This window comes from Geotrypetes seraphini, chromosome 11, assembly GCF_902459505.1.
Source record: "Geotrypetes seraphini chromosome 11, aGeoSer1.1, whole genome shotgun sequence".
Classification (NCBI taxonomy): Eukaryota; Metazoa; Chordata; class Amphibia; order Gymnophiona; family Dermophiidae; genus Geotrypetes; species Geotrypetes seraphini.
The window spans coordinates 81,886,143-81,898,341 of NC_047094.1; the positions used below are offsets into that span (position 1 = coordinate 81,886,143).

The window sequence follows — 12,199 nt, forward strand, 5'->3', positions numbered from 1 at the left end:
CTGCAGTCCATGTCATTTCTCTCAGAAACACCTCCCTCTACCTCCATGAGAGATTCCTCGCTCTCTGAGGCTGGATGCAGGCTATCCTCTGAAGCAGCCTTTGGCAAGCCCTGCTCCTGGAGCCTTCCCCTTTCACTTAGCTTTTGTTTGGAAAGCCACGTTTTGTTAGTCTGCCAGTGCTGTGGGTCAGGGAGTTTCCTAGCCTTGCATTCCCTGCTCTGTGAGACACGCTCTACAATCCAAGTTCCTGATTGAATGTAGGTGTTCTCAGCTGCCTTTAATTTATTCTGCTGGGTAACTTTCACTCTTGCTCTAGCCAAGTTCTGCCTGTCAGCTCCACCCCTGACCAGAGGTTTAGCTGGAGGATTCAAAGATGATTTATAAAAGGGATTATAGTGACTTAGAACAGGTATTCTGTTCTCCTCTGCCATCCCTTCTCTGTTCTGCCCTGCCTTTCTGATCTTATCACTAGGAACAGAGTTAATGGGCAGCTTCCTTGGCTTAGGAATAGGCACATTTGTTTTAGTGGCAGGATTTAAAGCAGGTTTTAAACCAGTGACAGGAGCTTCCCTGTCACAATATTTGTGTTTTGCACTGTTTGGAAAATCAATAAAGATTAAAAAAAAAAAAAAAGATCATCACATACAATCACACCCAAGTCCCGCTCTTCTGTTGTGCACAAAAGTTCTTCACCCCCTACACTGTACCGTTACTTCGGTTTTCTGCAGTCAAATGCATGACCTTACATTTCTTAGCATTAAATTTTAGCTGCCAAATTTCAGACCATTCTTCAAGCTTCACCAGGTCTTTCTTCATGTCATTCACACTATCCTGGGTGTCTACTCTATTACAAATTTTGATATCATCAGCCAAGAGGCAAATCTTACCTGACAGCCCTTCAGCAATATCGCTTATAAAAATGTTAAAAAGAACAAGCCCAAGAACAGAACCTTGAGGCAAACCACTGGTAACATCCCTTTCCTCAGAGTGATCTCAACTGACCATTACTCTGTTATCTTCAACTTAACCAGTTCCTGACCCAGCCCGTCACTCTGGGGCCCATCCCAAGAGCACTCAGTTTATTTATTAGCTGTCTGTGTGGTACACTGTCAAAGGCTTTGCTAAAATCTAAATACACCACATCTAGCACAATCCCTCTATCCAATTCTCTGGTCATCCAGTCAAAGAAATTGATCAGATTTGTCTGACAAGACCTACCTCTAGTGAATCCATGTTACCTCTGGTCCTGTAATCCACTGGATTCCAGAAACTTCACCATTCTCTTGTTTTAAAAGCATTTCCATTAATTTGCTTACCACAGAAGTCAGACTTACTGGCCTATAATTCCCTACTTCTTCCTTACTTCCACTTTTGTGTAGAGGGACCACATCCGCCCTTCTCCAGTCCTCCGGTACCACTCCCAACTCTAGAGAAGCATTGAAAAGGTCAGTCAGTGGAGTCACCAGAACTTCCCTAAGTTCCTTCAGCACCCTTGGATGTACACCATCTGGCCCCATCACTTTATCTACCTTTAATTTAGCTAGCTCCTCACAAATACAATCCCTAAGTACTCCAGGGATTGCAAGAGATCCAGTTGGCTCTTTTGGAAATTGAGTCAATGCAGTTCCTGTAAGAGGCGAACTATTTATGTCACTGCCCTGTGGCCCTCTGTCTGGGACAGAGCCCTGATGAGCCAGTCGTTTATGTATGGATGAATCTGAATCCCAGCTCTTTGCAAATGTGCTGCTGCCACTATCATTATCTTGGTAAATGTATGTGGCGCTGTTGCAAGTCCACATGGGAGTGCTGAGAACTGAAAATGTTTTTCTAGCACATGGAATCTAAGAAACCTTTTGTGAGCTGGAAAAATGGGAATATGCAAGTATGCCGTTGTCAGATCCAGAGAGATTAGATATTTCCCTGCAGCAACTGAGGCAATAACTGATCTTACCATCTCCATATGGAACTTAGGCACTTCTAAGGATGCACTGACTGACTAGAGATTCAGAACTTGCCTTCAGTCATCTGAATCTTTCTTTGACATGAAAGCACAGTTACTTACCGTAACAGGTGTTATCCAGGGACAGCAGGCAGATATTCTTGACTGATGGGTGACGGCACCAACGGAGCCCCGGTACGGACACTTTTAGAGTGATTGCACTCTAAGAACTTGGAAAGTTCTGGTAGGCCGCACCGCGCACGCGCGAGTGCCTTCCCACCCGACAGAGGCGCGCGGTCCCCAGTTATGATAAGCCAGCTAAGAAGCCAACCCGGGGAGGTGGGAGGGACGCAAGAATATCTGCCTGCTGTCCCTGGATAACACCTGTTACGGTAAGTAACTGTGCTTTATCCCAGGACAAGCAGGCAGCTATTCTTGACTGATGGGTGACCTCCAAGCTAACAAAAAGAGGGATGGAGGGAAGGTTGGCCATTAGGAAAACAAATTTTGCAAAACAGATTGGCCGAAGTGTCCATCCCGTCTGGAAAATACGTCCAGACAATAATGAGATGTAAAAGTATGAACTGAGGACCAAGTGGCAGCCTTGCAGATTTCCTCAATGGGCGTGGACCGGAGGAAAGCTACAGACGCTGCCATAGCTCGGACTTTATGGGCTGTGACAGAACCTTCCAGTGTCAGTCCGGTCTGAGCATAACAGAATGAAATGCACGCTGCCAGCCAATTAGACAACGTACGTTTAGAAACAGGACGTCCCAATTTATTCGGATCAAAGGACAGAAAGAGTTGAGGAGCTGATCTGTGGGGCTTAGTACGCTGAAGATAGTAAGCGAGAGCCCTCTTGCAGTCCAAAGTATGCAGAGCCTGTTCTCCAGAATGAGAATGAGGTTTTGGAAAGAAGACAGGCAGAACAATGGATTGGTTGAGATGGAAGTCGGAGACAACCTTAGGGAGAAACTTTGGATGTGTACGCAGGACCACCTTATCATGATGAAAGACCATAAAAGGTGGATCTGCAACCAGTGCATGTAGCTCACTGACCCTCCTGGCAGAGGTAAGGGCGATGAGGAAAAGTACCTTGCAAGTGAGAAACTTGAAAGTGGTAGTAGCTAAAGGTTCAAATGGAGGTTTCATTAAGACGGAAAGAACCACATTAAGATCCCAGATAACAGGAGGGGCTTTAAGAGGTGGTTTAACATTGAAAAGACCCCGCATGAACCTGGACACCAGGGGATGAGCTGAGAGGAGCTTTCCATGGACTGGCTCATGAAACGCCGCAATAGCACTTAAGTGGACTCTGACAGAAGAAGACTTGAGGCCAGAGTCAGACAAAGAAAGGAGATAATCCAATAAAGTTTCCACTGCAAGGGAAGTGGGATTATGTTGATGGAGGAAGCACCAGGAAGAAAAACGTGTCCACTTCTGATGGTAACATTGCAGAGTGGCAGGTTTCCTGGAGGCATCCAGAATTGAACGAACAGGCTGAGATAAAAGTGTATCATGAGAAGTCAGCCCGAGAGATACCAAGCTGTCAGGTGCAGAGACTGGAGGTTGGGATGCAGAAGGGTCCCCTGCTGTTGTGTAAGCAGAGAAGGAAACAGAGGAAGAAGAAAAGGCTCCCTGGAACTGAGTTGAAGTAGAAGGGAGAACCAATGTTGCCTGGGCCACCGTGGAGCAATCAGAATCATGGTGACTCGCTCTCTCTTGAGCTTGAACAAGGTTCTCAACATGAGAGGCAGAGGAGGGAAAGCATACAGAAACAGATTGGACCAGTCGAGGAGAAATGCATCCGCTGCCAGACGGTGAGGAGTGTAGAGTCTGGAGCAGAAGAGGGGCAGCTGGTGATTGAGAGGGGCTGCAAAGAGGTCTATCTGAGGAGTGCCCCACTGAGTGAAGATGGACTGTAGGGTGAGAGGATCGAGTGTCCACTCGTGAGGCTGGAGAACTCTGCTGAGCTTGTCCGCCAAGCAATTCTGTTTTCCCTGAATGTAGATAGCTTTCAGGAATAGATGGTGATTTATGGCCCAAGTCCAGATCTTCTGGGCTTCCTGGCACAAGAGGCGAGAGCCCGTCCCACCCTGTTTGTTGATGTAGTACATCGCAACCTGATTGTCTGTGCACAGCAAGAGAACTTGAGGAAAGAGGAGATGTTGGAAGGCCTTGAGGGCATAAAACATCGCTCTGAGTTCCAGGAAATTGATTTGATGTTTCTTTTCCTGGGCTGTCCAAAGTCCCTGAGTTTGGAACTCGTTCAAATGAGCTCCCCAGGCATAAGGGGAGGCGTCGGTGGTGATAACCAGTTGATGGGGAGGTAGATGGAACAGAAGACCTCTGGATAGATTTGAGGATATCAACCACCATTGTAGAGACTGACGAAGAGATGATGTTACAGATATGTGTCGTGAGCAGGGATCTATCGCTTGGGACCACTGGTTGGCTAGGGTCCATTGAGGGGTGCGTAGGTGAAGACGTGCAAAAGGGGTGACATGAACTGTAGACGCCATGTGACCCAAGAGAACCATCATGCGCTTGGCAGAGATGGACGTCTGCAGAAGTACCTGTTGACATAGAAATTGAAGCATGAGAAGACGGTTGGACGGTAGGAACGCTCTCATGAGGACTGTGTCTAAGACTGCTCCAATGAATTGAAGTCTCTGAGAGGGAATGAGATGAGATTTGGGTAGATTGATCTCGAATCCCAGCAAACGGAGAAATAGAATGGTCTGGTTGGTGGCCATGAGAACTGTCTGAGGCGCATTGGCCTTGATCAACCAATCGTCCAGATAAGGAAACACCTGAAGGTGGTGGGTACGAAGAAAAGCAGCCACCACAATCAGGCATTTGGTGAACACTCTTGGAGAGGAGGCAAGACCGAAGGGCAGAACCTTGTACTGGTAGTGACAACGATTGATCATGAAGCGGAGATACTTCCTGGAGGCTAGATCGATCGGTATGTGAGTGTATGCTTCTTTGAGATCGAGGGAGCATAGCCAGTCGCCTTGATTGAGAAGGGGGTAAAGAGTGGCCAGAGACAACATTTTGAATTTCTCTTTGACCAAGCATTTGTTGAGGTCCCGAAGATCTAGAATAGGTCTGAGATCTCCTGTTTTTTTGGGGACTAGGAAATAACGTGAGTAGAATCCCTGCCCCTTTTGATCTAGAGGAACTTCCTCTATGGCGTTCAGAAGGAGGAGGGATTGAACTTCCTGAAGAAGGAGGGAGGACTGAGGAGAGTTCAAAGCAGACTCTTTTGGAATACTTTGGCCCGGAAGAGTCTGAAAGTTGAGAGAGTAGCCGTGGCGGATGATGTTGAGGACCCACTGGTCCGAGGTGATGGATTCCCAACGGCTGATGAAGAGAGTAAGGCGTCCTCCTATGGGCTGCGGAAGATGGGCAGCAGGATGGAGACTGGCTATGTCCTGGAGAACTAAGTCAAAAGGGTTGAGTGGATTTTTGTGAAGGGGGAGGCTTCACCTGTTGTTGCTGCTGTGCTGGTCTAGCAGCTGGCCTCTGTTGTTGCCGCTGACGTCTGGGTTGTTGCTGGGCTTGTGGCAAAGGACGAGCAACAAATCGACGTTGGTAGGCCGACTGTTGGCGAAAAGGCCTGGAAGGTGGGGTTTTCTTTTTGGTTTTGAGGAGAGTATCCCACCTAGTTTCATGTGCCGACAACTTTTGAGTGGTGGAGTCCATGGATTCTCCAAACAGCTCATCCCCCAGGCACGGTGCATTAGCCAGTCGATCTTGATGATTGACATCCAGTTCTGACACTCTGAGCCACGCCAGTCGACGCATAGCCACCGACATAGCTGTAGCCCGAGAGGTCAGCTCAAAGGTGTCATATATCGACCTGACCATGAACTTCCTAAGCTGCAACAGTGATGAAGTAGTGTGGCGAAAAGCAGATTTTTTACGGTCAGGGAGGTACTTCTCAAAAGTAGTGAGATCTTGAACGAGATGTTTAAGGTAAAAGGAGAAGTGGAATGCATAATTCCCTGACCTGTTGGCTAACATGGCATTTTGGTATAGCCGTTTGCCAAATTTGTCCATGGCCTTTCCCTCTCTGCCAGGAGGGACTGAGGCGTACACACTAGCTCCCGTGGATTTTTTTTAGAGTGGATTCAACCAATAGGGACTCATGTGGGAGCTGTGGTTTGTCAAACCCAGGAATTGGGATGACTTTGTATAAGGAGTCCAATTTGCGAGGTGCTCCAGGAATAGTCAAGGGTGTCTCCAAATTCTTGTAAAAGGTTTCTCTCAAGATATCATGGAGAGGTAGCTTGAGATATTCCCTTGGAGGTTGGTCAAAATCCAGTGCTTCAAGAAAAGCTTTGGATTTTTTCGACTCAGCCTCCAAGGGGATAGAGAGAGAGTCACACATCTCTTTTAAAAAGGATGAAAATGAAGTTACATCTGGTCTAGAGGATGGATCTAAAGTAGAAGGATCCTCATCACCAGATGAACATTCCCCTTCAGAGAGCATAGGGTCCTCTGAATCACCCCACAGATCAGGGTCTCGAATTTGAAAACTGCGTCGAGATTCCGGAGTGGAGGGATCTAGGTGTCGGGATTTGCGTACCGATTTTCCTGATCTCATAGAGACGGTACCGGGAGATTGCAGTTGCACCGGTGCCGCCGTCTGAACAGCCTGATGCTGAGCAGTCGACTCAGGTGCTAGGACTGGCATGGAAGTAGACTGTGTCGGTGCCGACAAAGAGGAAGCCGAGAGCATGGGCTGTGGAACTATCGGCACCGATGGCTCAGACCGGACCGGTACCGGAAGGTTCGGTACCAGTAGTGCAGGAAGGAGTTGCTTTAACTGATTCTCCAATTGCACTTGTAAGACGGCAGCAATGCGCTCGTCTAAAGAAGGCACCGGTACCGCTTTTCTCTTCTGCGGTACCTTGGGTGCCGCTCTACACTCCGAAGAGGAACCCGATGTCGAGGGGCTTACCTCTATCGGTGCGGAGCACTTCCGTGGGCGTCTCGCGGTCGGCAGGATTGGGCTCTCTGCTACTTTGACCGGAGGACGCTCCAGCGGGGAAGGCTTCTTAGCCGGCTTACCTGACTGGTGCGACGCCGACGCGGTATCGCGCGGCGTCGACGAGACGGGTGCCGACTGCGTCGGGGTCGAAGTAGGGACCGGTGCCGCCGTGTCCGACATGTCGGTACCGAATAATAACCGTTGCTGAATTTGACGGTTTTTAAGGGTTCTTTTCTGGAGAGTGGCACAGCGTGTGCAGGTGGATGCCCGATGGTCAGGTCCGAGGCACTGCAAACACCACTTGTGCGGGTCAGAGTTAGAAATAGGCCTCGCGCACCGCTGGCACTTTTTAAAGCCGGGTTGGGGGGGCATGAACGTAAACACGGCTTCTGCCAAATCGAAGGCCGAGGCCTCGATGGTGGCAGCAGGCCCCGCCGGGCAAAACGAAAAAATTAGAAGAAAAACCAAAATTCGTTTTGTTTTTTTTTTAAAAGAAAATAAATAAAAAGAGGGAAACAATATTTCCCAAGAAGTTTACGCGAACGGGAAGGCGAAAAAATTAGAAAAAGTTCAACAGCCGTTGAAACGTGCGTCTTCTTGGCTCCGCGGAAACAAGAAAACTGGGGACCGCGCGCCTCTGTCGGGCGGGAAGGCACTCGCGCGTGCGCGGTGCGGCCTACCAGAACTTTCCAAGTTCTTAGAGTGCAATCACTCTAAAAGTGTCCGTACCGGGGCTCCGTCGGTGCCGTCACCCATCAGTCAAGAATAGCTGCCTGCTTGTCCTGGGATAAGAAGTATATTCAGTATCTGCCCAAGCCTGATTTGGCCTCCAGGACTTCTTTCAATGCCCAGATCTGCAGCAGCCATTGCACTGTTGTTCGTACCCTGGCTGCTTTCTCAGGCCTCTCCACTGGGAAGTTTATGAAAAAAAATCTCAAGGCGGCTGAAAAATATTCAAGCTTTTACTCCTCTCGAATGATGTCCAACACAGACTGGTCTGTGCAAATCTGTTCCCAGTCCTCCTGATACTCTGCAAGTCTCCCACCTATCCGGAGAAGAGAGGAGAGGGATTTGGTGTAATTGGAACATCTTGGAATTAGATACAGAACGGGCACCTGATGCAGGGTTTTGTCCAGAGGCACCAAATCTCTGTCTAGTCCCTTGAAATGACCTCCATGAAATGTTCACCGAGGACTGCCAAAGATGTCTGTAGCCTCAAAAGGAGCCATGATTTGACCTTGAGGTGCATGTGGCTTGCTATCTAAGAGACACTTATGACACCTGTCCATTACACTAGTCATAAGATCATCTAACCCTTTCCCAAAAAGCATCTGTCCCTTAAAGGGCAGTTTCCTCAATATGGCTTTGCTCTGAATCTCTCGCCCATTGTCTGATCCAGATCATCCTACAGGTAGAAATAGAGTAGACACTTTACTTATGACTCTAAACATGTCACACAGCATCTGCAACATAATCCACCCCCACCAGAACTGCCTGGGGTAGGTGCTCACCTCTAAAACCGGAGGCTGGCATAGCATTTTATGGCAGGCATGTACCATAAAGGAAGCTACTTCCACTGCTTTAAAAACCAAAGCCAAAGCCACAAATTGCCTTTTGAGAATCAGATCTAGTCTGTGGTCCTGAGCATCCTTCAGATCTGTCTTATCATTCCCTCTGTAATTGCCCCCACCCCCAGCCCACTGTATTTGCACCTTCTTGTCCAGTTTGTCTTGTTTAGATTGTAAATTATTTTAAGCAGTGACTGTCTCTTCTATGTTTTGATATTCAGTGCTGAATATGTCTAGTAGCACTATAGAAATGATAAATAGTAGTAGTTGGACCACACCACCTTTGCTGGGAAGCAAAGTACGCTTTGTAACTTGTGCCATCAAGGCATCCATATTAGGTAGCGCAAACAGTTGCTGGAAATCAGGAGCCATGGGATACAGCTTAAACATTGCCCTGGTTCCTCACAAGGGCCCCTCTGGCATTTCCCAAATGCTCAGTCAGCATCATAGTGATCTCAGGGTGTGAAGGGAACAATGTGGGCTAGGTCTTGGAGCTGCTCAGCAGTGAGCGCTTTGAGGAGGCAGTTTGCAGAACCTCTAAATCTAGTTCCCGCAGAGAGACTGCAATGATTTCATTTAAGTCAGATGGCTCAGAGTCTGCACAATGTTGGATCCTCTCCCTGGTCTCCTAGCTGTCCTCACCTCCACAAGAACCTGCGTCTCCTATAGAGGAGGCACTTCTGGAGAGAAGAGGTATAGACTCGGGATCCCCAATCGTCCCAGACCTATTCTGACTGGATCTCAGGCTCTCATTGTCCCTTTTCTTGAAAAAGAGCCAGATTCTGCAGAGATAAACTCTCCTGCATGCTAACTGCACAGCCTCAGCTGGGGGCCTGGAAACTGTTTGTACTTTACATAGGCCTCATACATGTGGGCTATAAAATCAGAGTAAAAAATCTGACCGAAGTACCCAAAGGACCTCTTTAGGACTCCCTCAGGGAACCTCCCTGTGTACTTTCATTTCATTGGCGAGCTGAATTGCTAGTAAAGAACTCTAGGAGAGATTTATGTCCCACTTCTTAAGCTTTCTGTGCCTCTGGAGGATACTGGCGAGGGGACTAATCCCAACACTTCCGCTCCCCCCCTTGTGTGCCCTGGCACACAGCACACAGTCGCTCCTCAGGAGCCCATTCAGTGCAAAGTTGCCATGATACAGTTGTTAAACCAACTGCGTAGTCCATCCTGACTTATTCTAGACCCAAATGAGTTGTTTTGAAGCAGGGAGAGGCTTTTAAAATAAAATCGGGAAATCCAAGATGGTCACAACAGCTGCGATATTGGCACCAAAAACAGTTTGGAGCAGATATAAAAGCAGACAAAAAAAAATTCAAAAACAGGATTTTAGGGGAGAGGAACCCACAAGGAAACCCCAGAAACTCTTCAAAACCCCCAAATTCAACTCCACCCCGATGTCTTTCTTACACAGTGCTGCCATGTGCTGTGCCTGCATCAGCTTACATTGTAGCTGAATAGAGGAAAAGTTTTTTTCTGCCTCAGAAAAGCAAGCAGGATATCTTGGGGCTTGTCTCTTCGGGCTGCCTTTTACACAGGCTGAACCAGTCTGAAACCCTCTACCCCTGTAGTCTCCACATGCTTTCTTGGGGAGATGGGGGGTGTAGACGCACCCATAAGGTCTCTCGACAAGTGTGAGGCCCAAGAAGAGCCTGTGCTCACATTCTTTGAATGAAACCAGGTGAGCAGACTCCCAGGAGCTGAACCCTGAGCTAGTCCAAGTGTTAGGGCAGGCTGGCCAGACAGGTGTCCTGCAGCAAGGGTGGCCTACCAAGTTAGAGACCTCAGAACCCTGAGTCTGCAGCTTTCCCCGGGCAAAAATGACCCAGGACTACTGGGAAGATCAAAAGCACCGAAAATAAAAAAAAAAACCCTTCAATTAATACCCCAAAATAATAAATATTAAGCAGAGCAAATTAAAAAGACACCTTCTCCTTGCTTTCAGAAAAAAAAAAAAAACTGAGGCGAGAAGGCAGTGCCTCGTGATGCAGGGAGGTGGAGTTGAAAATGTAAGATAATACCTTTTGCATGCCTCCTGGGTGAAGAAGCACTGCCCACATGTTCAGGATCCATGTGTTTTTTGCATTGGAACCAAAGTTGCCCTAAGAATAGATGCACACATGTCCTGTGGATATTGGAGTGTAGGGAGGACAGTAAAGCAGCATGGGAACCTTAGCACATGCTCAGAGATCAACTCTGATTTCTCTGTAGCTAAGTGTTTTTCTACACCCTGGACTCCATCAGCTGAAGTTATCTTCAAGTGTTCCTGCACAGTCTCAAGAGAAAATGTCCTCTAAAGCCAAAGCAGACATAAAGTTCTAGCAGCCGCACCTCATTTACATTTTCATTAGCAGAACCTCTGTCCTGCCCACACTTCTGCAGTATGATGAACAAATGCCATACCTGTCAACAGTGCATAATTCATTGCTCCAGGATGAAATCTAGTGCTAGAACAGCAGTTTGACCCTGGCTCTGAAATCTACAGCTGTATGCCTACTTAGGACTAGCAGCTAACAGGATTATTCACTTTGGCTGGCATTTGATCTTGCGTACACACCTGGTCCCTAAGGCTGGCTTTGGCACAGAGATCACAGTTGAAGTTTTGATGACAGCTGAATGCGCAATCTGGGGCAGTTTCTCTCCAATACCCACTGTTTGGATCTGAGCCAGGCAGCCCTGCAGGAAACACACACTGTAAAACAAAAGCTGCAGCCACATGCATTAAACAAAGATCTTCTCCACAATCCCTTTCTCTCTACCACCTAACCCCACCCTGTAAGGAGAAATTAGGTTCTTACCTGCTAATTTTCTTTCTTTTAGACTCTCCAGACCAGTACAGTTCACTGATGGGTAATAGCTCACCATGACCAGTAGGTGTAGACTAAGACAAAACTTTGTCTGTAATACTAATAGCTGTGCCTCCCTCTAGCCCAGTGGTCTCAAACTCAAACTAGAGAGTTGCGCGGGGACAGAAATCCCACCCGTCCCCGCCAAAGTCCCACCCGTCCCCGCGAGGAATCCCACCCGTCCCCACCCGTCCCCGTGAGGAATCCCTCCGTCCCCACCCGTCCCCGCGAGGAATCCCCTCCGTCCCCACCTGTCCCCGCGAGGAATCCCCTCCGTCCCCGCCCGTCCCTATAAACTTCAGAAATAGTTATTTCATTTAATTATGCTACTGAATTAAAGGCTCTGGTAGAAACCCATTTACAAATAAGCAAAAAGACTTTATTAATTTGAAAATATTAATTGGGAAGAATACATACTTTGTAAACGGGTTTCTACCAGAGCCTCTAATGTTTATAAATTTTTATCAACACAACTAATATACTACTTTATCCTGAAGCAAAAAAAAAAAAAAAAAGAAATAGAATTCTTTTCCTACCTTTGTTGCCTGGTTTCTGCTTTCCTCATGCTCTCATTCAATTCCTTCCATCCACTGTCTCTCTTCCTTCTGCATCTTCCATTTGCTCTGTTACTGTGCCTCTCCCTTTCTTCCCCCTTCCAAATTGGTCTGGCACCCATCTTCTTCTCTCCGCTCCCCCCATAGTCTGGCATCTGTCTTCTTCCCTGCCAGCGTCTTCTCCCTACTCTCTCTTCCTCATTTCCTTTCAATGTCCTTCTCCCCCCCCCCCATCTTCCCCATGTCCTTTCAGCGTCCTTCTCCCTCTCTGTCTTCCCCAT

At 47.7% G+C, this 12,199-nt stretch overlaps 1 protein-coding gene across 4 annotated transcripts in view; it reads right to left on the reverse strand.

The window, feature by feature from the left end:
• Positions 1 to 12,199, reverse strand: part of LOC117369113 (zinc finger protein 704-like) — a 147,578-nt gene that overhangs the window by 54,802 nt on the left and 80,577 nt on the right. For all 4 annotated transcript variants that reach the window (XM_033963132.1, XM_033963135.1, XM_033963131.1 and 1 more), the window contains one exon: positions 11,076 to 11,194. In XM_033963132.1, coding sequence (XP_033819023.1) covers positions 11,076 to 11,194 — 119 coding nt within the window. The remainder of the gene's footprint in view (positions 1 to 11,075; positions 11,195 to 12,199) is intronic.